The 25,383-nt window shown below is 42.8% G+C and overlaps 1 protein-coding gene and 1 pseudogene across 1 annotated transcript; both read right to left on the bottom strand.

Annotated features, from left to right (window-relative positions):
• Positions 1 to 14,144: 14,144 nt before the first annotated feature.
• On the bottom strand, positions 14,145 to 16,503 carry LOC100346339 (olfactory receptor 52K1-like; annotated as a pseudogene).
• Positions 16,504 to 17,378: 875 nt separating this feature from the next.
• On the bottom strand, positions 17,379 to 18,445 carry LOC100346855 (olfactory receptor 52K1-like). The gene has a single exon (XM_008264940.4). The coding sequence runs from the start codon at positions 18,321 to 18,323 to the stop codon at positions 17,379 to 17,381; it is 945 nt and encodes a 314-aa protein (XP_008263162.3). The 5' UTR covers positions 18,324 to 18,445.
• Between the last annotated feature and the right edge of the window lie 6,938 nt (positions 18,446 to 25,383).

The following is a 25,383-nucleotide window of genomic DNA, read 5'->3' on the forward strand; positions in this document are numbered from 1 at the left end:
CTTTTCTTGGGTCCTATGATATTTCTATTTCCAGTCTTCTGCTTCTGTTCTACTTCAAAATTGAGTTTCTTTGGGTCTCAAACTTGAACTGTGTTCTGTTAGTCACACAGAATTCAAAATATTGGAAGATTTTTCATTAGACTTAATATCTTCACTTGCTGAATGGGTTAAGTAAATAAACTAGAAAGCTTGTAAAAATTCCAAGGATAGTAAAAACACAATCATAAAATTAAATAGCATGATAGATGATTTTTAACTGTTAAGAAGAACAAGGAAAGCAGGGCTAATGAGGATAGGGAGAAGGGGACAGCTGAGACAGCAGTTTTAAATGAAGAGATTAGGATAGACTCCAATTGAAGGAATCTGGGGGCCAGTGCTGTGATGTAGCAGGTAAGGTCACAGCTTGCAGTGCTGGCATCACATATGGGCACTGGTTTGAGACTCGGGGAGTGAATCAGCAGATGGAAGACCTTTCTCTGTCACTCCCTCTGCCTCTCTGTAACTCTGCCTTTCAAATCTCTCTCAATTTTAGCCAAAAAAAATTTTGGTAAGCTTTTAAAATTTATTTTCTTTATTTGAAAGACAGAGGGGAGAAGAGGGGGAAGTTGGGAGAGGGGAGATGGGGGGGGAGGTTGGTGGAGGGGGAGGGAGGGAGGGAGAGAGAGCAAGCTTCCATCTGTTGGTGTACTTCCCAAGTGCCCACAACAGCCGGGGCCAGACCACGCTGAAGCCAGGAGCTGGGAACCTAAACAGGGTCTCCATGTGCGTGGTAGGCGTTCAACCTCTTGAGCTGTTGCCTCCCAGGGTATGTGTGAGCAGGAAGCTTGAAGCAGTAGTCAAATCAGGACTCCAACCCAGGCACTCTGATATAGGATTTGGGCATCATCCCAAGCAAGTGGTTTTAGCCACCGTGTCAAACACCTAGCCAAAAATTTTTTTAAAAAATATATACCTCAGATTCTTTTAAACACAGAAACTAGGATTCCATGGACATCTTTATTTGGGGTAAATATATCATTCTCATGAATAGGATCAAAGAATAACATTAGAAGCAGGGATAATGGGGCTAAAGGTATATTACTGAGGACAAGAGTTCAGTTTTGGACATGGTAAGTTCAAAATTTTTGAGTAAAAATATGATTAGTTGGGCAGCACCGTGGCTCACTAGGCTAATCTTCTACCTGCGGCACCATTACTCCAGGTTCTAGTACCAGTTGGGGTGCCGGATTCTGGCCCAATTGCTCCTCTTCCATTCCATCACTCTGCTATGGCCCAGTAAGGCAGTAGACGATGGTCCAAGTACTTGGGCCCTGTACCCGCATGGGAGACCAGGAGGAAGCACCTGGCTCCTTGGTCCTAGCTTCAGATTGGCACAGCGCTGGCCATAGCAGCCATTTGCGGGGTGAGCCAAATGGTTCTAACTGTCTCTAACTCTGCCTGTCAAAAAATATGATTAGTCTATAGTTCTGAGAAATGATCATCATGGAAAGTATCAACTGAAATGTCCAAGTTTTTAACTTAAATCATGAACTTATTTGATCAAAGATGGGATTCATCTCTGCATTTTTATATGAAAACCTAACCTTTAGAATTGGGATATAGGAGGAATTGCAGCCCACTGAAAATTCAGCAAAAGAGATAGAATGAGCACCAAGAAAGGACATTGGCCTGGATATCTTATGGGCTACCAAACAGTATATTGAGGCAAAACTAAATAACCAAGCTACCTGATGAACCTAATTTGAAAAACAGCTGGTCTTGTATTCAGAATTGCAAAGGATTACGCAACTAGATAAAATACACATACTCAAACTATTTCACATGAACATAACAGTAGAAATAAGAGGAAAATGGGCACTCCTTTGAGGAATTCTGCAAGACCAGCAGCTGTGGAGACAGACTGCATGGAGCAAAACATGAAATAGGTAGAGGAAGCATTCCTTTGTGTGTTAAGAGAAATGTACAGCAAGATTTAAAGCTAAAGGGAAATGTTGCTTCAGAAACATTCTTGAAAAATCTTAGAACATCATCAACCTTCTTTTCTACTGGTTTACTATGGATTAGTTCACTGTGGATTCAAAATATCCTAATACCTCAAAACAAAAATGTATCTTGCCTTACCCTATAAAATCCAGACTCATATCTGCCTACTTGATACCCTTATGTATCAATCTCAGGTAACTCAAACCTATTCCACTGAAGCAGAAATCTTGACTTCTTTCCTACCGATATCTCCCACAGTCAGTAGATAGGATCCTGTACAGCCACTTACTCAACAAAGCCATCTTTGTGCCTTCCCCTTCTTCTGGTACCATATTCAGTTTATCAGAAGTTACCATCAGATCATCCTTCACAGTAAGTTTCAAAGCTTACTTTTACTAACACCTTTATTCAAGCCAACATAATCTCTCATCAGGCATTGCTACAGAAGAACACTAACTAGTGCACAAAGTTGCACATTTGTTCTCCAAGGTCTCAAAAACTTGCACCATATTTTAGTCAATGGACTTAAGAGAATGTGCCTTATTTCCATAAAACCAGCTCGAACACACAGTAAGTATTAAACATTTCAACAAATAGACTACTAGACTACTGGAAAATGCCTTCTGATCTGTTTCTTTGTATTTTTCTCACTTACATAAAAGGAACAAATTTCATGTATTCCACATAGTTTTAGGAGCATAGTATACTTCCAACTGTACCCTCCCTCACTCCCTCCCTCTTCTCATTTTTCTTTTATTTTTACAATGACATACTTCAGCTTTCTTTAGTGGAGGGTTAAGCTTGTGATGAAAAAGAATACACAACTCCTCTCAAGTTATAGACAAGGGTTATAAACAAATCTCAATGTCAATTTTGTTCATGTCTGATACACTTTTCTACTCTGCATGATCAAAGTTCAGAATATTTACCTGCTGGTTTAAATAATTTCCAGTAAGGAATTGAAAGAAACCCCACAAGGCTTGGTTACTTATAGCAGAACAAAATCTTCTGCTCATGGGATAGGATATATAAAGTCTCAATATGTTTATCTCAGCTTTACATCAAACAAGGCCTATTACAACAGGGACTTCTTGTTTTTAAAGTGTTCCTTCATGCCAAAGAATACCACTAAATAAGCAACTGTAGAATGATTTCACATACCTGTGTGACCGTCACACTCTGAAAACATACATTTTTAATTAAAACATGTATAATTACCTCAAGCTCCATCTCCCTAATCTTCACTGTACACTCTCCTGGACATCAATAAGTGTGCTGTGAATTGGCTACCCAGCCATGTGGAAAAAAAAAAATTCCTAACTTCTAAACACAGGGTGCCCAAATGACCCATGGACTTTGCATTTCCTTTTACAATCATCTAAACTTCCACCCAGACTGAAGAATTTGGGAGAATAAATGAAGCCATTCACCTTACTCTAAATTCAGAACCCAAACTATAAAGTGGACATTTTTGTCAGGACACTCTAAAAGCCAAAATGTTTACACTGAACTATAGGACTCATCCTCCCAGAAGTGCTTAAAGGAGGCTGCTATACTCAGAAAATACTATTAAGATGAAAGTGCAATATACAGATTAGAAGTATTGGCATATGAGCATGATGGATTTGAAAGAATAAAATCCCATGAACAAAGATACCCACCTAAAGCTCTTTAACGAATGGCATGGGACAGAAGAGCTCCAAAGAAATGTCTGTCTACTCCCTGCCAGCTTTCCAAGTCAGGATTCATTTTCTCCTTGATTAATGCAGAAGCCCCCTGTTTGCAAGAGGGGACATCGGTGAGGCAGAAGAAGCAAGGACATAAGTGACAGCATCCAAACCAAATCTAAGATTGCTTGCAGATGTCCCACAGTGTCTGGAATAGAAGGGAGGCAGAAATCCTCTCTTCTGGGAAGAGTATCAAGAGTTAGTAGATGAGGCCGGCGCCGCGGCTCAGTAGGCTAATCCTCCACCTTGCGGCGCCGGCACACCGGGTTCTAGTCCCGGTTGGGGCGCCGGATTCTGTCCCGGTTGCCCCTCTTCCAGGCCAGCTCTCTGCTATGGCCAGGGAGTGCAGTGGAGGATGGCCCAGGTGCTTGGGCCCTGCACCCCATGGGAGACCAGGAAAAGCACCTGGATCCTGGCTCCTGCCATCGGATCAGCGCGGTGCGCCGGCTGCAGCGGCGGCCATTGGAGGGTGAACCAACGGCAAAGGAAGACCTTTCTCTCTGTCTCTTTCTCTCACTGTCCACTCTGCCTGTCAAAAATAAAAATAAATAAATAAATAAATAAATAAATAAAAGAGTTAGTAGATGAAGCATTTGATAAGTCTGCTGGGGCCTGTATTCTTCCTTTTCTAAAAGAAAAAAGATGGGCAATAATTAGGGTAGTGGAGAGGGCAGGGAGCCAATACCTAAACTCAGGACCAGCTGTGGAAAATAACTGAGTGTCTCCATCCTTTCTTCTCACCACTTTCCCACTCCAGCTCTGCCCCCAGGCCTCAGTCTGCAGTATAATTGTGGTCCCTTTGCAGCTCCAGTGCAACCTTCGTCTCACAGTCACAGGAGTTTGGGGAGGAAGAACCGAGGAAGCTGGCTTTATCTTGACAAAACCCTGTCCTTCTCTCAAAAGGATTCAGAAGCGGAAATTGCTGTGCCTGAGGGTAGTCTACAGGGACTCATGGAAAGCTCTGGCCACTTTTGTGGGGGTGGATGCAAGGGGATTCTCCTGACATAGAACTTGTACCCTAAGGGTTTCCTGCATCCCTTGCTCCCTCCTAATTTAGTAGCACTGAGTTATGCCTCCTGGGAGTTATTTTTACTTGCCCAGGTCTGTGAGCACTTCAGGTAGTACCTATTTTTACCTTGGCATTTACTGTGCCTCTCCTTACACTTGATGTCTTCCTTGCAGTGACCACTGAGAAAGACCCATTAGAATACATGTGCATTGCAACCAACTCCTGTTTGTGGTGGCAGGTCAGGGATTCCAGCCTTACCAGGCCAGGGACATCCATTGGATATCTTTATGCATAACCACATACTGACTTCAGCTGTGTATTAATATACAGTTTGTGACCATCTCTGATCCGTGATCTGTCTTCTAAGGTAAAGATAATATTCACAATTCTGCCTAATTCACAGGGTGGATGGATCTATGCATATAATCAAGAGGTCACTAACTATATTACCTCTAATTAATAATCTATTAAATAGTAAATTTTCCTACCTCCAGCTGACCGTAATGTCAGCTTACTCAGGATCTGACAAAGGACCTCCCCCTCCATACCCTCCAGAATTCTGCATGGATGTTGTCTTCCCTTACCCCTAATGTCATAATGTTTCACTAACTTATTTCAAAGATGCAGTGACAGAAGTGGGGAAGAGATCCCTCATCTGCTGGCTCACTAAATGTCTACAACAGACAGGGCTGGGCCAGCCCTAAGATATGATCCATGACCTCCATCCTAGTCTATAATCTGGAAGAAGGGGTCCATGTACTGACTCCAACTTCCCTGGCTCATTAGCAAGAAGTTGATTCAGAAGTAGGGTAGCCAGGACAGTACTGGCCCTCTGACATGGGCTGCCACCATTGCAAGTGGCAGCTTAACCAATGTACCATGACATGACACCCCACTACTACCCTCCTCCCAGGAAAAATCAGTTACAGCCCTAGACCTCAGTCATACCCAATTGCTTCCCACAGAAAAAAAAAAACTGGACCTAACTTCCCTATCTCTTGATCTTCAGGGAGTATATACTCAGTGTTCATCCACAATAAGTTAGACCTCCCAGGATTCTGAGAATAAGTGGAATTTCTACATAATACCTTTAAATTATAGTGTAAGTTAACCATGTGCAGCTATGCCAGAGGGGTGGACTCTATATGAAATACACCTTGCCAAAATTTTCTGTTGCAAAAGTTATGGTAAAAACAAGACTGAAGATAAGCCTGGAGCAATGGACCAGGGGACACTCTGGATAAGTTAGACAAGTTTACTTCAAAAACCTTTAAGGGAAAATTGAATTAAACATTCATGGAAAATGAAAATATGCAAGTTTTCTAACTCTTTGAAGTGTGATACTTTAGGAAACAAGGATTCAGGGCCATGGTTAGATGCTGTGGTGAGAGAGCTTCACTGAGTGTCTCAGACAAAGCATCCATAGAAGATCAGACGAGGCTGGCAGGGTTTGAGGAACAAATCGCTTTACTTGGCTCACAACCCACCTTGGAGCAGGATGATAAACGTACAGGGGCATGAGTGAAAATCGTTTAGGTTAAGGAGTGACAGTGGCCCAGACAACTGTGCTAGAATAACTGGTAGAATGTTAGAACAAGTCGCTGATCAATTCTTGACCCACTTTCCTTTCTCCTGTATGGTCAATAATCTTCTATATTTATCTACTTTTCTGGTGTCTTCATTCTCTCCAGTTTTTCTGTTTCTATCCTGATAATCTTCCTTCTGCCTGAAGACGTATACTTTTTACTTTATTGCAGGCCTGGTTGTGACACATGCCATCAACATTTGTTAAAAAGAAAGACTTTCAAAAATGAAGATAATCGACCTTAAGATTGATTTACTTGAAAGTTGGTGAGATTTTTTCACCTATTGGTTCACTCCCCAGGTGGCCACAATGGCCAGAGCTGGTCCTGGCCAGAGCCAGGAGCTTCATGCAAGCCTCCCACAGGGGCCCATACACATCCTCTGCTGCTTTTCCCAGGCTATTATCAGGGAACTGGATTGGAATTGGAGCAGCTGGGACACAAACTGGCAGTCATATAGGATGCTGATGTTGCTGTCAGTGGCTTTACCAGCAAAACAACAATGCTAGCCCCTGAAAGATTTTTACTAAGAATGAATACTTGACAGATAGGTTTGTTTCATTCATTGAAATATAGTCCATTATATCCCACCTTTGCTTGCTCTGGTCAAGGTCAGCTCTCAGTCCTATGAATCCTCTAATGCAACATGCGCCTGTCCACAATCTGAGCTGCTAAGGCTTTTTCCTTATTATACTTCTGAGTGCCTGAGCATAGTTGGCTCTCTGCTTATACCACCTGTTAGCTGAGATTCTTGATTCTTACACGTCATTGTAAGGACTCTGCAACTGTCCTCTCCAGAATAAAAGCCCACACTGGAACAAGGAGTAACATTTCTAATGTCTTGTTCCTCTGAAGAGAAAAGCCCAAAGAGATAAAGATAAAAGGAGATGACTGAACGGTCTCCATTGCATTAATCCAGAGAAAAGAGAATGTTGCCTCTGAAGCAAGGTAATGGTATGTGGTATAACCAGATCTGTATACTTAGTTATCCCTTGCTATCTATGGAGGGTTGGGTTTGGGTTTTTTTTGACACGCCACAGATATCAATATCCAGATGCTTATGATCCTTGTATAAAATGGCAGGGTATTTTCATAAAGCTTATTTCATCTTTAATATTCATGTATTTATTAGAGTGGCAGATCTTCTACTTGTTCACTCTCCAAATAGCCAGCACTGGGCAAGCCCAAAGCCAGGAGCCCTCAGGGGCTCAGGTACCTAGGCCATCATGGGCTGCTGTCCTAGGCACGTTACTAGGCAGTGTGATTAGAAACCATAGCTGTGACTGGAACCTGAGCTCGGATATTGGATATTGGCTATTGGCATTGAAAGCATATCGACCTGCTGTGCCTCAGTGCTTGCTCCTTCTCATACTTTAAATCACCTCAATTACTTACAACAAATACAACAAAAATGTTAACAGTAGGCATTATTCCCTAACAACGTAGTATAACATGACAAGTGTGTATATTTTCAGAACAAGCCTATTTTCACACACCTTTTCTATCAGTACTTCACTCTGAATGCAGAGCATATGGATATAGAAGACCAACTGTATTTGAAAAACTTCCAATGGATTTCTAAAGTGAGGATACAGGGTGGGAGAGAAGAAACTCAAAGATAATCACTAAAACTTCTGTCTAAAGCAAAGGGAGGGGGAAGGAAGGGACTGTGGGTGGTGATCACCAAGCAGAACAAGATCCTGCGCCCAAGCACTGTTTTTACTACAGCCTCATGACTGACGTGCAGCTATGAGTCCTGGTTTGGGATGTTGGTATATTCTAGTTATCTGGATGATTTCAAGTGTTATAGCCAAGACTATTAGTTTTCTTCATACTAATATCATATTCTTTGTATGAGGGTAAAGTAATATGTGCTTTTCTGCCACTACTTCAGGTCTTGTGTGCCAAACTTAAATAAGCTAGAATACAAAGCCACTTTTCTCCTGCTCTTTGTGACCCATCCTGATTGCCATGCTTTCAATTTATTACTTTGCTATGGGATTCTAGTGTTTTGCACTTAAACTAGGAATAAAAATATTTCACTGGAGACACATTTGATCTAAAGAAAGGTGCTATTCCTGGAATCAGTTGCTAGGAGAGGAAACCAATGTCTGGTTATAAGGTTTCTTTTTTTTTAATTTGAGAGGTAGAGTTAGACAGTGAGAGGGAGAGACAGAGAAAGGTCTTCCAACCGCTGGTTCACTCCCCAGATGGCCGCAACAACCGGAGCTGCACCTACCCGAAGCCAGGAGCCTCTCTAGGTCTCCCACTCAGGTGCAGGGAGGGGCCCAAGGACTTGGGCCATCCTCCACTGATTTCCCAGGCCATAGCAGGGTGTTGGATGGGAAGAAGAGCAGCTGGGACTAGAACCGGCACCCATATGGGATGCCGGCACAGCAGGCAGAGGATTAACCCACTGTGCCACAGTGCCGGCCCCTATTTCTTTAAATACATGCTGCTACTCTTATTTATGCATTATTAGTATTTAATGCTATTTTTAGCTTCCCTCTGCCCAAACTTTAGAAGAAACACTTGGCTTTGGACATTAAGAACTAAAAGTTAGTACATAATTTCTCTGTGGTATTTGCTTTTGTGTCAGATGGAATTACGGGAGTGGGGGTGGAAGATGAGATGAAGGACTCCAGGTTCTTGCTATTCCTTCCTATCTGGGCAGTGTCCTACCTTCCATAACATACTTGCCAGAGGCTTGAAGATTCCTTTACAAAGATAAATATACACAGAAATAAAGCTATCAAATTGAGAGGGAATTATATTCCTAAACATTCTTTCAGAAAATATAAGGGAATCGCATGATAAAAGTAGAACAACATGGAGAATCACATATGAGAGCTTGTCTGAGAAGCCCATTTGTATTAGTCAGGTTTAATAGTGCAGGAATTATCTATTGGGCAAGTCTACATGTGACACAGAAAAGAAATAGAAATCTATATTCCCACATAACTGCTTTGTCTTGCACATGTTTCTAGTACTATGTTAGGTATTGGGATAGGGAGTTCAGAAAATCTTAGCATTCCCTTATCTGCTCAGGACATAAACGGAGAGGTAGCACCCATGCCTTAACAATATGAAGCCCCAGAACCTAAGGCAGACTTGGTTAGATTATTAAAGTTTGTTATTGAAAACAAGACACATGAATATGCAAAGCAAGAGTTGCGGGAATGTATGAAGAGAATTCAGAAGACACGACTTGTTCAAAGTGTTGAATAAAAGAGCAGCCATGAGGATGCAGATTTTTTTTTTTAACTGTTCAAAGGATACACAGACTGGCTATGTTGTGAGAAATAACCTGTGACAAGCAGATTTATGTCTCACTGGAAACTGCCACCCTGGAATCTGCAACTCTAGAACTCAGAGTGTTTCCTCAGCTGGACACCACCTGTCAAAGTGACTAAGGAAGAATTCCTACATTGGCTTCCTGCTGGAGGTCACCCAAGTCCTGAGAGGATGGTTTACTGAATTCCGAACAACTAGGGATAGAATCTGGCTCTCACCATCTTCTTGAGGAAATGAACTTGAGTATCTTTTTTTTCCAGAAAAACCTCCCAGGGAGACCAGTGGGCCAACACTCTGAAAAGTTACTGCTGGGAGGGAGTAAGGATTTCAAAGGGTTAGTTGAGTCAGCAGTTGGAGTCCTCAGCTGCCAGAGGACTGGACAGACTGGTGTCCACATTTCAGAACTCATTTATTACACCAGGGAAAACCAACCACAGAGACTCTGGCAGCCCTCTACTTCCTGTTATACCCTGAGCCATTCTAACTCCAGCTTGCATCCACCCACTCACCTGTCCTCCTCCTCCTTTCACACATCCTTTCTCAACCCAAAGACTGACTCACGAGTCTGGTGTTCCCATCACAGACTATGGGACTGACCATGGGTAGGAACAGACAAACTGACATGGAGTATGCAAACATGTAGGGCAGCATAGCAGCCACATGGTGCATGGCTGCAGAGATGCCCACAGGTGTGTAGATGACATCAGCGTGAGACACATGTTCCAAATGTCTTAGATAGCACCTCCTGAGGGTTAAACAACTGATTGAAGGAGCCTTCAGTTTGTTTGCCAAAGGAGATCATAGCAGATAACTGAAATTCAGTATAATCTTAAGGAAATACTAAAGAATATCTTATTTTCTCAGTCTTGGACTGTCATGTTGAAATGAGAGTTTACAATGGAAATCAGTTCTCCCTGGGCAATTGTGTGAAATAGCTCCCAAATCTTGGTAGTTTACCACAAAACAAAACTGCCCCCGAGTCGGCTCCAGTTATGCCCCAGATGTGATCAGATTGATTTCTGTTCCATGTGAATCAAAGCTAAAGTAAAAACCCTGATTTGGGATTTGCTCACTTTTGAAGCAGAGAGGAAGAGCAAGAGCAAAAGACTGAACCAGGCTCTACAATCACATTTTAAAGCATTCGATTCTTGAGACATTGTAAAAGCACTAAAATTCCACTTGACAAGTCACATAGCAAGGTTTAACATTACTGAAATGAGGAAATATCCCTCAGGATGCAGGGGAAAGAAAATAAGTAACAATACATCCTACAACTCTACATATTCCAACTATTTTCAGTCTATTGTACAAAAATAGTATTAATGATTTTTAAAACAGGAAGTAGGCCCTTATGTATGCAAGCATAAGGCCCTGGTGGAATTTCTTATCCAAAAGCCTGAGTCCTGAACAAATATGGTTTTTCGTTATATATAATTTTAGTTTTTCTTCCTCATAGTTACGTGCATGCATTTGACTAGGTGTTCTAACATTACATGGTAGCCACAGGAATTTATACAAACTGTGCATGTGCATGTATTCACTGACAATGTACAGCTTCTTCCAGGTCTCATGCAGGTGCAGGGCCCAAGCACTTGGTCCATCTTCCACTGCTTTTCCAGGCCATTAGAAGGGAACTGGAACAGAAGTGGAGCATCTGGGACTCAAAGACTTGAACCAGCACCCACAAGGGATGCTGGTGCTGCAGGCAGAGGCTTAGCCTACTATGCCAATGTACCAGCCCCTCATCAGGATTTTTTAATGCATGCCCCAAGGACAGCAGGTTTCTGTAAGTCTTCAGCATCAAATCCCTGTACAGAGTCCTCTAAGCATTGCCCAGGTCCTTCTCCCCGGAGGAAGTCCACAGTCACGTCTTCAAACGATATCAATACAGGTGGTAATTTTCTTTTCTCTTGGAAATATGTGGAGGTGTCCGATGGTGCTAGGCATTCAGAGGTGAAGCCTGTGGAAGGGAATCCACGTTACATTTGGCTCTGAAGGTGGGGCCTCTTGTTCAGGATTAGTGGTTGTATACAAAGGAAAGTGCATCTTCCCACTGCACACATACCCCTCTGAGGAGTACAAGATGGGAAGGCACCTATCCAAGAACAGGCTGCTGTTGTGCTCCAGGATCCCATTCCTGTACAGGGTCCTCTAAACATTGCCCAAGTCCTTCTCCATGGGGGAAGTCCACAGTCAGGTCTTCAAATGATGCCAACACTGGAAAGTCCCAGGAGCACAGCCCCTGTCTCATCAGGACACACAAAGAGGCAGGAAGCGTCCCCAGCATTTGGGACCTGTGTATGGGCAGATGCAGAGGCATGGAAGCAGCAGGTGGTAGGCTCAGGGAGGGTATGCTCCCAAACTGACTGGGGTTGCATGTGTACAGCAAGAGACTCGGTAAGTGCTGGAGAAGGAGGAGCGTTTCCTCTAGGGGCGGACTCTGATCAGTCAGTATTCAATTTCTTTAGCAATGTAAGGAGGTTTCATTTCAAAGGGTACAATTCCGATAACCATATATCCTTTCCCTTTCCCTCAAAACCCTTCCATTTTAATTTTTTGCAAAAGCATACTCTTGACCCCATCTATTATCACAGGCTTAGTGTAGCACTAACCATAATATTCAAGTAATAAGTAGAACGACCACAGTTCCACAGGAATATAAGCAAGGGCTTAAAACAATGATCACAAAGATAGTAATAATCTCTACTCAATAAGTGTTTAGTATTTTGAAGAAAGACATGTGCGTGTGAAAAGTTAGACAAAAGAAATCCTGATGCCCCGTTAAGTGTTCAATAAAGTCAAAGGAACTGGCTAAAATGGGACAAAAAGGAAGTCAAAAAGGAATTGACTCAACAGAGACATAATTCTCTAAGTGGAAATTGCCCTAATGTAGTGCCACTGACTTTTGAAAAATAGTAGACCATAAAAGAGGTGAAGTTTGGAGGTCAATTAGCAGAAAACATAGTAGACAAGATAAGTTGACATTAATCACAAGACATTGTGGTTCAATTTTCCCACTCTGGATGGAAAGAGTCACCAAAATCTCAGCTGATCAAGCCAATCTTGCCCAAATTCCCCCACGGCTTTTTTTTATTACTTATTTAAAAGACAGAATGACACAGAAAGAGGGACATAATGATATCTTCCAACAACTGGTTCTTTTCCCCAAAAGGCTGCAATGGCTAGGGCTGGGCAAGGCTAAAGCTAGGAGCCTGGATCTCCATCCAGGTCTCCGATATGGGTAACAGGGGCCCTGGTACTTGGGTCATCATCTACTTCCCCAGGTACATTAGTGTGGGGAGCAACTGGGAGCAACTCGGACTAGACTGTTACTGGAATTAAGACTTATTCAATGCATCTGCTCTCCCACAATATGGCGCTGGGAGAGGAGGAAACAGCTTCTACCCAGCTGCCTCTCACCAACTTGACAAGCTGCAGGACCTGCTCCTGATTGGAGGAGAGCAGCGTACTCGGCGTGTGGGTAGCAGAGTTGGGATTGGTGGAAGAGGACTATAAAGGAGGAGAGAGACAACATGCACCAGGAACATCTACCTGAAGGAACACCTGTGCAGCCCCCGAGAGAGCCGGCCGGCGGTGTGCCGCTCCCCCGCGGAAGTGGGGAAAGTGGCCAGGGGGAACCGCCCTTCCACGGAGGTGGAAGGGACGGTAGCCAACCCGGGAAGAAACAGCAGCAAACCCGGGAAGGGCCGAGCAGACAAAAGAACAGCACAGGGTCCTGTGTCGTTCCTCCACGAAGACGGGGAGCGACATAATGGTGCTGTGACTCGGATATGAAGCCTAGGCAGGGTTTAGTGTCGTTCCTCCACGAAGAGGGGGAGCGACACATTAGCAGATATGGATCATAGGTGAAACAGCCATGACTCAAACAGGCACTCAGATACAGAGTACTATTTTAGATTCTTTATTTATTTGAAAGGCAGAGTTACAGAGAAATAGCAAACCTCCATATGCTGGTTCACTTGCCAAAGGCATGCAACATCCAGACCTATGCCAGGCTAAAGCCAGGAGCTTCTGATGGGTCTGCCGTGTAGATGCAGGGCCCCCAAGGACTTGGGCCATCTTTCACTGCTCTCCCAGGCACTTTAGCAGGGAGTTGGATCAGAAGTGGAGCAGCCAGGGATTCAACCCAGCACCCAGGTGGCATGCTGAATTTACAGGCAGTGGATATACCTGCTATGCCACAATGCCAGCCCCAGCAGAACTGTTGTTCTAAGCAGTGGCTTAACCCACTGTAACACAATGAGAGCCTCTCAGCTGAGTTCACATTGTCTTTCACCTACATCATACTATCACTTTGGAAAGTTAGTTATGTCTTACTCATATTGATTGGGAGGATCTGAACCTCTGCTCAGACGTAACTATAGTTGCAAAACAACAGGTCTGACAGGTGGATCATGAGCTGGAGCTTCATCTTTCTTAACATATTAGAAAACTGTGAAAAAATTTTTCTACATAGACGTTTTCTTCCCTCTACTCCAGTCCAACACCTAGTTGGTACTGGGCCAGATGATTAAGAAAACTATCCATCTATGCATCATTCCTGTGGAACAGACTGAGCACATGATCACAAATGTGCTTAGTCTTGATATCATAGATCATGGGATTGATCATGGGTGTGAAAAGAAGACAGCAAGTATATGGAAATGGGAGGCAGCCTGGTGAGCTACATAGTACAGAAGTGAAAGATGACCACAGGTGGACAGGATAGCACCTTTGTGAGATGCATGTTCCAAATGCCTTCTAATGGGTCTCCTGGGAGGCAAGCTGCAGAACTGTTCAAAGAGTAAAAATGTAAGACAGGATAACAAACAGGTCCAAACCACAATAAACATAGCCACAGCAATGCCATACATTGTGTTGAAGTGGGTATCCCCTCATACCAGCCTTACCATGGTATGCATTCACAGTAGGTAGCAGTCAGATAGCTGTGCCTCAACATTAGTGGAAGTGGCTGAGCAGAAAAGGGAGTGAAGTCATTAAGGCAACAGTCTGGAATATGGTGGCCAAGCCAATCTTGGTGATAAGCAGCCCATTCAGGATTGCGGTATAATACAGTGGCTTGCAGATGGTGACATAGTGGTCAAAAGCTATGGCCAGCGGCACTGCTGACTCCATGATGGAGAAGGAGTAGAGAAAGAACATTTCAACCAGGCAGGCATAGAAGTTGACTTCTCAGTCTCTGAACCAATAGCCAGCATTTTGGGCAATGTTCTAGATGAGAGGACAAGACCAATGTGTGCCAGCATAGCCAGAAGAGGTATGTGGGTATGTGAAGGGTGGAATCAGCCCAAATAATAAAGGGAAGGGTGCAGTTGCCCAGAAGTTCCAGAATGTAGGTAAAGCAGAAGGCAATGGAGATCCAGATGTAAAGGCCGTGTTCAAGAGGCTTCAGTGACCTAGGCTTCACTGAGAAGCTTCGAATCAAAGCATCCTCACAAGAGCCATATAAGGCTGGCAGAGGTTGAAGAACAAATTGCCTGTTTAGCCCCCAGTGCCACTCTGAGGAGATAAACCTGATGTCACAGGGGCAGAAGTGAAAAGCATGTGGGGTTAGGGAGCGACCCTGGCCCTCACAGCCGTGCTGGAATAACTGCTAGAATATTAGAACACCTTAGTGCTGTTTAATTCTTCCTGCCCAGTTTCCTTTTCTCTTATACAGTCAATCTCATTCTTACTTTTTAACTGTTCTGGTGTTCCTATCCAACTCCTTGTTCTCATTCTGAGCATTTTCCTTCTGCCTCAAGACCCACTTAAGAGTTTAGATTTTTTTTGTTTTGCAGGCCTAATAGTTTCATAGCCCACTTATACTTGTTAGTAAAAAGAGGGGAGGGGGAGGGGGAGGAGGAGGGGGGAGAATCTTCCATCTGATGGAACCATCAGATTCTCCCCCATTGGCCACACGGCCAGAGCTGTGCTGATCCGAAGCCAGGAGTTATGAGCTTCCTCCTGATCTCCTACATGGGTGCAGGGGCCCAAGGACTTGGGCCATCTTCTTCCGCTTTCCCAGGCCATAGCAGAGAGCTGGATTGGAAGTAGAACAGCCAGGACTCGAACTGGCACCCATATGGGATGCCAGCACTTCAGACCAGGGCATTAACTTGCTGTGCCACAGTGCAAGCCTCCAATGCTAACTTTTTAAAGCTTCCCACCTGCCCAAACCCAGAAGCAATAGGTTTTGACTACTAGGAAACATGTAATATGTGGTTCCTATGTGGTATTTATTTTGTCAGAGAATATGGTGGGATAAGAAACAAAGGGAGGCAGGACTCCAGGTTCTTGTTACATCTTCCCTCCTAGGCAGTTTCCCATCTTACTTTTTTTAAGATTGACTTATGTGAAAGGCAGGGTTTACAGAGAAGCAGAGAGGTCTTCTAACCACTGGTTCACTCCTCAAATGGCCACAACAGCTGGAGATGTGCCCATCTAAAGCCAGAATCTTCTTCCAGGCCTCCCACATGGGTGCAGGGGCTCAAGGACTTGGGTCATTCTGCTTTTACAGGCCATAGCAGAGAGCTGGATCAGAAGTGGAGCAGATGAGACTCAAACTGGCCAAAATGGGATGCTAGCACTGCAGGCAGTGGCTTTAACCCACAATGCCACAGTGCCAGCCCCTTCCTATCTTCTATATCATGCTTGCAAGAGACTTACAGATTTCCTTACAAAGAAATATTACATAAAATACATATATTCCTAGGAAATAATCTGAGAAAACAAATAAAATGCAAGATAAAAGAACAATACATTTGTAGAGGTTGGTATGTGATGGTTTGTCTAAGAAGCCCAGTTATAATCTCAGGATTATTAGTAAGGAAATTATCTACTACACATGTTTATATGAGACAAAAGAAAAATAGAAAAGAAATCAATATTCCCACCTCATATCCATTTTATCTTGCTCCTATTTCTTCTGTGCTTGGTATAGGGATGGGGAGTTCAGAGAACAGAATTTACATAGCATTCCCTTCTCTGCTCAGGACATAAACAGAAGTATAGCATCCATATCTTAATAGTCTGAATCCCCAAACCCCAGTATAGACTTGACTGGATCACTAATTAAATGAACAACTCCCATTGAAAACATAAGATGCATCAATATATGAAGAGCTGCACAAAAAAGTAAAATATGAAGTGTTTAAGATGTTTTATGAGAGTGATTGACCATGAGGATGGAAAAGTAAGGTCAAGAAATAGACTGGCTAAGTTGGGAGAAGATAACCTCTAAGGGATGGATGGATGTCTCACGAGGAACATGAATCCTGGAATTTTCCAACTCTCTAACACCAGGAGTATTTTTAGAGCTGGATATCAACCTGTTAGTGAATGAGGAAAGGATTCCCATATTGGTTGTCCTACTGGGGGTTGCCCTATCCTGCAATGGATAGTTTACAAAAAGGCCACAACTCAGGATCAAAACTCAGATTCTCACTGTCTGCTCTTAAGCAAATGAACTTGAAGCTTTTGCCTGATTCAAAATCACCAGGAGACTAAGTGCATTAACACTGAAAAGTTACTGCTAGGAAAAAGTGAGGACTTCCAAAGATTGGTTCAGTCAGCACTTTGAGTCCAGAGCTGCCTAAGTACACAGACACAAGAGTTCTGAACAGACTGGTGTCTGCATCTTGGGACTTATCTGTCCATATGTGATGAAAAAGCTAAACTTGGAGACTGGCAACCTTCACTCCCTATCATTATTCCCTGCTCTATCTCCAGCTACAACATGCAACCTACCCACTCCTTACCCTCCTGTCCCTCACACTCCTTTTACACATCCTTTCTCAATAAAAGTCCTAAGACTCGTTCACGAATTTGCTTGGTTTTTACACCATAGATTATGGGATTGACCATGGGTGGGAAGAGAAGATAGAAACTGGCAAGAAGTATGTGGACGTGGGGGGCAGCCCGGCGAGCCACACGGTGCATGACTGAAGAGATGACCACGGGTGTGTAGAAGGCCAAGATGGCACCAATGTGAGACACACAGGTCCCAAATGCCTTGTAGCGGGCCTCCTGGGAGGCAAGCTGCAGAACTGCCCGAAGAATAAAAATGTAAGACAGGATGACAAACAGCAGGTCCAACACCACAATAATCAGGGCCACAGCAATGCCATAGATATTGTTGAAGCGGGTATCCCCACACGCCAGCCTTACCACAGCCATGTGTTCACAATAGCAGTGGGCAATAGCTGTGCCTCGACAGTAGTGGAAGCGTCTGAGCAGAAAGGGGAGAGGAGTCATTAATGTCACAGCCCGGGTCACAGTGGCTATGCCGATCTTGGTGATGAGTGGACTGGTAAGGATTGTGGTGTAATATAGTGGCTTGCAGATGGCCACATAGCGGTCAAAAGCCATGGCCAGCAGTACTGCTGACTCCATGATGGCAAAGGAGTGGAGAAAGAACATTTGGACCAGGCAGGCATGGAAGTTGATTTCTTGATCTCTGAACCAGAAAATGCCAAGCATTTTGGGCAGTGTTGAAGAAGAAAGGACCAGATCAATGGCTGCCAACATGGCCAGAAAAAGGTACATGGGCTCTTGCAGGGCTGCATCAGTCAGAATGATGAAAAGGAGGCTGCAGTTGCCAAGCAGGGCCAGCGTATAGGCCAAGCAGAAGGGGATAGCAATCCAACTGTGTAGGTGCTCCAGGCCTGGGATCCCCATTAACAAGAAGGCAGCTGGATGGGTGGAGGTGATGTTGTAGGCTGACATGGCCACCGAGATTGCTTCTACTCACTATCAGCTTCCACAAGGCACTTCTAGAGAGTATCCAATATCTGCAAATTATGGCATGGATCAAAACAATCATCCACCATTCATTTGTGATGGTTAGCCCATGTTACCATTTCTAGACCTTAAATGAAAATCATTCTATATCATGAACATTAAACATGGTCCTTGCCATCAAAGTGCTTATAAAATCATTGAGTAGTCAGGACATTCCATATCAGAAGAGCTAGTGTCACAAAGCAACTTTTTTCAGGAATCAAATGGAGGAAGAGCTTTCTGTTATCTGCATATAACCAAAAGTAACTTTATAAAGAATGCAAAATTCTGCTTTACTCAAACCTTACCTAAAAAATTCCGTTTTTGCTATCTTGTAGCCTACTGAACTAAATTCCTACTTAAGAGACAGCTTGTGAGAGGGAGTCAAGATGGCAGAATAGGGAGGGAGCTTACTGATAGTCCAGGAGAAGACAGATTAATAAAAGAAGATAGTGTAGTCTCAGGGGGAAGAATTAGGGGGAAAATGGCAGAGGAAACTCTTCCGTAATTAGAGGAACACGGTGGATCTATGTGGAGGGCACGGCTTGGGACCAAATCTGCCGAGAGTCTCCACCAGCGCTGGAAAGAGGTGAGACAAAACCACAGTAGACCAAGACACTGGCAGAAAAACGGCAGGAAGAGCCTACAGGGAACGAGGCTTAAAGCACCGTGGGGGAAAGTACACCAGCCTAACTAGAGGAGAGAAAAAATAAAAGGGATGGAACAGACACACTTCTCTCTCTCCAATCACCTTACAAAAGCCTACGAGCCGATAGAGTGGGCGCCATCTTGGACATATGTAACAGCTGTGCCAGCTCGGGGCTGTGCCCGGCAGTCAGCCAAACAAAAACCTGACTCTGGTGGGAAGTAATAAGAGGAGACTAGGCCAGCTCTCTGCTGTGGCCCGGGAAGGCAGTGGAGGATGGCCCAAGTGCTTGGGCCCTGCACCCCATGGGAGACCAGGAGAAGCACCTGGCTCCTGCCTTCGGATCAGCACGGTGCGCTGGCCGCAGCGCGCCAGCCGTGGCAGCCATTGGAGGGTGAACCAACGGCAAAAGGAAGACCTTTCTCTCTCTCTCTCTCTCTCACTATCCACTCTGCCTGTCAAAAAAAAAGATAACTTATTAAAAAGGAGACTAAGACCTAGTGAATGTGTGGAGCTTATGAACTGGGACTGTGGGGGCAAGGGGGGAACTGAGTGTGTGGGAGAACTCACGGTGTGGCTAAGACTTAAGTAGTCTCAGTGGGAGACACCACAAGCTCAGGCAGCCCTAGCTACCTGGTGAGAGATACTGCAGGAGAATCTGGCTCGGGTGGCCCTGGCTACACATTAGGAGACATAGCAGGGGAATCTGAGCTTACACTGAGGACTGCATAGATGCTTTGTGTGGTCCTTGGGACAGAGCAAATGATATTATACCCAGCAGGGCTAGTGCTCATGCACTGATAGCCATCCAGGGGAAGAGCTCAGCTGAGTGGAATTACTTCTCTTCTGATTAAAAAAGAGAAGATATACCATGCCAAACCTGGGTGTGTCCCCTTAGGCACACCTTTAACCCTGAAGAACTGAACAGAGCTCTCCAGCCACACACCACGACTAGCCTCTAGAGAGTCACTGAAAGCAGACAGTCCAATTACAAATGCAACAACTGAGGAAATGAGAACAAAGACAACATGATGCTCCCAAAAGAACATGACACATCAATACAAGGTTTTGAAGACAATATAGAAGTAATGCAAGAAGTGGAACTCAAAATTTATGATAAGAATATTTAGAAGTAACCAAAAACAAATGCATGAATTACTGAAATCCATGCAGGACATGAAAGAAAATTGCTCATGAAAATAATCTTAAGGAGGAATCAAAATGAAATGAGGAATCTCAAAGCATGAAATTGAGATATTGAAGAGAAATCAAAATAAATGAATTCAATAGAACAAATAAACACAGTTGAGAACCTTAAAAACAGAATCAGTGGGGCAGAAGAGAAAATCAGACTTAGAAGACAGAGCACAGGAAAGTACACAGTCAAACCAAAGACAAGAAGAGGAAACTAGAAATAAAAAAAATATTTGGGGGAATCTAAAGGATACTATTAAAAAAATCGGGTTCTAGGATTTCCTGAAGGCATGGAGAGAAAGGATTAGAAGGTCTTTCTAGTGAGATACTAGACAACTTTCTGGGTTTGGAGAAACGAAGAGACATCCAAGTAGAAAAAGCACACAGAACTCACAATAAACACAATAGCTAAGACATGGAATCAACCTAAATGCCCATCAACAGAATACTGGATAAAGAAATTATGGGATATGTAGCCTATAGAATATTATACAGCAGTAAAAAAAAATGAAATCTGGTCATTTGCAACAAAATGGAGGAATCTGGAAAACGTCATACTGAGTGAATTAAGCCAGTCCCCAGAGGGACAAATATCATATGGTCTCCCTGATTGGTGACAACCAACTGAGCACCTAAAAGGAAACCTGTTGAAGTGAAATGGACATTATGAGAAACAATGTCTTGATCAGCCCTTGTCCTGACTGTCGAACAACTTACTCCTTTATTCCTTTTAATATATTTTTGTTCTACTTAATACCATTGGTTGAACTCTTTAACACACAATTATTCTTAGTTGTTTTATATTTAACAGGGATCACTTTTCAGTTAAATTTAGAGTGGGAATAAGAGAGGTAAGAGATGTACAGTTTGGCACATGTTCACTCAGACTTACCCCTAATGGTAGAGTTAGAAACGTGCCAGGGGATTCCAATTCAATCCCATCAAGGTAGCATTTACCAATGCTATCTTACTTGTTAAAGGGATCAGTTTAAGTTCATAATTGAACAAAAATATAGTATTAGGTGTCGAAGGGGTTACATAAATAAGACCAGTGTCTGCAAATAAAAATTGATAGAATTAAAAAGGAGAGAATGATCCTACCTGGGAAGCAGGATACACAGCAGACTCATAGAATGGCAAATGCCCTAAACAGCACTCTGGCCTCAGAATCAACCTTTAAGGCATTCGGATCTGGCTAAAAAGCCCATGAGAGTTTTGCATGCATGGAAAGCCAAGACACTGTGGCAAAAAAAGACCTAAATGAAAGATCTCTGAGTGAGATCCCAATAGAAAGAATGGGCCATCAAAGAAGGCTGTACCTTTCTCTGAAAGGAGGAGAGAACTTCCACTTTGATTATGACCTTGTCTAAATAAGAACAGAGTTGGCAAACTCATGAGGCTTCCATAGCCTTGGCAACTCATGACAAGAGCCTTGGGTGATCACTGATGCCATAAACAAGAGTGTCAATTTGTTGAGTCAAGAACAGGAGTCACTGTGCACTTACTCCTCATGTAGGATCTCTGTCCTTAATGTGTTGTACTATGTGAATTAATGGTATAACTAGTACTTAAATAGTACTTTACACTTTGTGTTTGGGTGCAAACTGTTCATCTTTACTTAATTATATGCTAAATTGACCTGTATATAAAGATAATTGAAAATGAATCTTGATGTGAATGGAAATGGAAAGGGAGTGGGAGATGGGAGGGTTGCAGGTGGGAGGGAAGTTATGGGGGGGAAGCCATTGTAATCTATAAACTGTACTTTTGAAATTTACATTTATTAAATAAGTTAAATCAGCAAAAGGAAGAGCTGGTTTTTTGAAAAAATAAACAAAATTGACACACCATTGGCCCAACTAACTAAAAAAAGGAGAGAGAAGACCCAAATCAATAAAATCAGAGATGAAAAAGGGAATGTAACAACAGACACCACAGTAATAAAAAGAATCATCAGAAATTACTACAAAGAGTTGTATGCCAGCAAACAGGGAAATCTATCAGAAATGGATGGATTCCTGGACACATACAACCTACCTAAACTGAACAATGAAGACACAAAATCTAAACAGACCCCTAACCAAGTCAGAAATTGAATCAGTAATAAAGGTCCTCCCAAAAAAGAAGCCCAAGACTGGATGGATTCACTGCTGAATTCTACCAGACATTTAGAGAAGAACTAACTCCAATTCTTAAACTACTCATTGAAAGAGAGGAAATCCTCACAAATTCTTTCTATGAATCCAGCATCGCCTTAATTCCTAAACTTGAGAAAGATGCAGCATTGAAAGAGAATTACAGACCTATATCCCTGATGAACATACATGCAAAAATCCTCAAAATTCTGGCCAATAGAATGCAACAGCACATCAGAAAGATCCATCCACCCAGACCAAGTGGGATTTATCCCTGGTATGCAGGGATGGTTCAACGTTCGCAAATCAATCAATGTGATACACCATACTAACAAACTGCAGAAGAGAAATCATATGATGATCTCAATAGATGCAGAGAAAGCATTCGATAAAATTCAACACCCTTTCATGATGAACTCTAAGCAATTTGGGTATAGAAAGAACATTCCTCAACGCAATCAAAGCAATTTATGTAAAACCCATGGCCAGCATCCTATTGAATGGGGAAAAGTGGGAAGCATTTCCACTGAGATCTGGTACCAGACAGGGATGCCCACTCTCACCATTGCTATTCAATATAGTACTGGAAGTTTTAGGCAGAGCCATTAGGCAAGAAAAAGAAATTAAAGGGATAAAAATTGGGAAGGAACTCAAACTATCACTCCTTGCAGATGATATGATATGATTCTTTACTTAGTAGAGTTCTTTGGGTCCCCTAAGAGACTATTGGAACTCATAGAAGAGTTTGGCAAAGTAGCAGGATATAAAATCAATGCACAAAAATCAACAGCCTTTGTATACATGGGCAATGCTGCAACTGAGGAAGAACTTCTAAGATCAATCCCATTCACAATAGCTACAAAAATAATCAAGTACCTTGGAATAAACTTATCCAGGGATGTCAAAGATCTCTACGATGAGAATTACAAAATCCTAAAGAAAGAAATAGAAGAGGATACCAAAATATGGAAAAATCTTCCATGCTCATGGATTTGAAGAATCAATATCATCGAAATGTCCATTCTCCCAAAAGCAATTTATAGATTCAATGCAACACCAATCAAAATACCAAAGACATTCTTCTCAAATCTGGAAGAAATGATGCTGAAATTCATATGGAGGCACAGAGGTAGAGACAAAGGTCTTCCATCTCAGTTTCAATCCCAAAATGGCCACAACCCCCAGAGCTGAGCATATTGGAAGTCAGGAGCCTGGACTTCTTCCAGGTCTCTCATGTGGGTGCAGGGGCCCAAGCACTCGGGCCATCTTCCACTACTTTCACAGGTCATAAGCAGAGAGCTGGGTCAGAAGAGCAGGTGAGATGCGAATCAGTGCCCATATGGGATGCTGACGCCACAGGCAGAGGCTTAGCAGACTATCACAGCACTGGCCCCTCTACTGATATTCAACATTGCTGCTTTTTCCTTCCCATCTCTTCTTTTCTCTCCTGTTTCTTATTTTTCATGCTCTCTACACATTATCTTGTATTTTCCTCATGTTTACCATCCATGTTCCAAGAACTCCCAAGGTTTTCTGACTGAGTTCAAGGGTAGAGTATCCCAATGACTGTCAGACATTTCCCCTTAGATGTCTTGCAGGCTTCTCAAACAAAATAATAGCAAAAACAGAGACCTCATCTCCATGCAAACTGTTTCCTCACTTGCTGATCCACTTCCCAAATGCTTTGCCCATATTGGTACACATGAAGTTTCTTCAAAAAATGCATGGAAATTAGTATTTTGGTGCAAGTATTTTGAAATCCATGTGTAGTTTCTCAATACATATTTCCATGAACTTTGTGAAGACCCTGAATTACCATCCATCCCGTAGCTAGGTCAGAAACCCAGGGAATGTCCTTAAATCTCTTCCTTCATACTCAATTCACTGACAAATGTGGGCAGCCTACAAAAATGTTTCAATCCCTATTCTCATGTCAGCATCCTCTTTCATCTGGACCACAAGATGGACTCCACAACCTAACGCTGTTTTACTAGATACTGCAAAGTCTATTCACTTCTTTCTTTACAGCTCCATTTCCTTCCACATTCTCTCCATTAGGTTCCAGAAATGTAGCCTTCTACCAAATGCTAGGCTCATAGAGTTCCTTCCCACAGATGGCCCTTGATTTTTTGCCTTTGAATTGTCTCTTACATAACTCTCCTCCTCTCCAGGCCCTTCGTATTTACACAACTAACATATCATCTGCGGCAACGCAGGACAGAAAGGCCACCTTAGGTTTCTACCCCCACTCAAATCATCCACTTTATTATGATGCACACTTCATTACACTGCTGAAAACCACTTATGAGACTCATTGCCACAACGAAAATCGGGAGACGTGCCTACAAGCATCTGAGTGTTTTATCTCACTCATTCCATTCCCTAAATAATATTCCTAGGTTCAACCACACTATATTATCAGCCATTTCCTGAAATAGCCATGCTTGTCACCCATACTGTTTATCTGGAATTCATTCTACAGGGGCTTTTATTTCCTAGACAAGTTACTACTACTACTACCATCTCTGATTCCTCCAGGAAGGGTTCAGTCATCTCAAGGAGGACTTGCTAATACACTGAGCCAAATAACACAATGAGAGTATGATTGTATTACCCTCGGTGTGTCCATTCACAAGATTGTGAATGATTTCCATACAAGGATTATAAGTTATTTATTCAGTCTACTGAACATGGTTGGTGCTCAATAAGCGCTTTCTTAAATGAATACATGGGTGACTTCCTTCCTGTAGAAACCTGTTCCTCTCTTTCCAGTGTATAATATACCACCACCTGATCCAGACGGAGACTTACCTCCACAGATGGAAAGTCTACAGAATCGAACATCAAATTATTACCTATTGTTACCTAAAAACTTCACCTCCACATCTAACATGTATCTGTACATCTTCTACAGATCTTCGCTCTGGGCTGGATAATATAAAAGCTCCCTGATTACAGATCCATTTTTAATATTTATTACAACTATAATCATGACATTGATATTGGTACCTGATGTTTTTGAGCAAATGAT

Source organism: Oryctolagus cuniculus, chromosome 1, assembly GCF_051225735.1.
Source record: "Oryctolagus cuniculus isolate XC-2025 breed Fujian yellow rabbit chromosome 1, ASM5122573v1, whole genome shotgun sequence".
Classification (NCBI taxonomy): domain Eukaryota; kingdom Metazoa; phylum Chordata; class Mammalia; order Lagomorpha; family Leporidae; genus Oryctolagus; species Oryctolagus cuniculus.

What these genes read in the sequence shown, in the direction of transcription:
- LOC100346855 (XM_008264940.4), bottom strand. Translation starts at nt 18,323, where the DNA reads ATGTCAGCCTACAACATCACCTCCACCCATCCAGCTGCCTTCTTGTTA.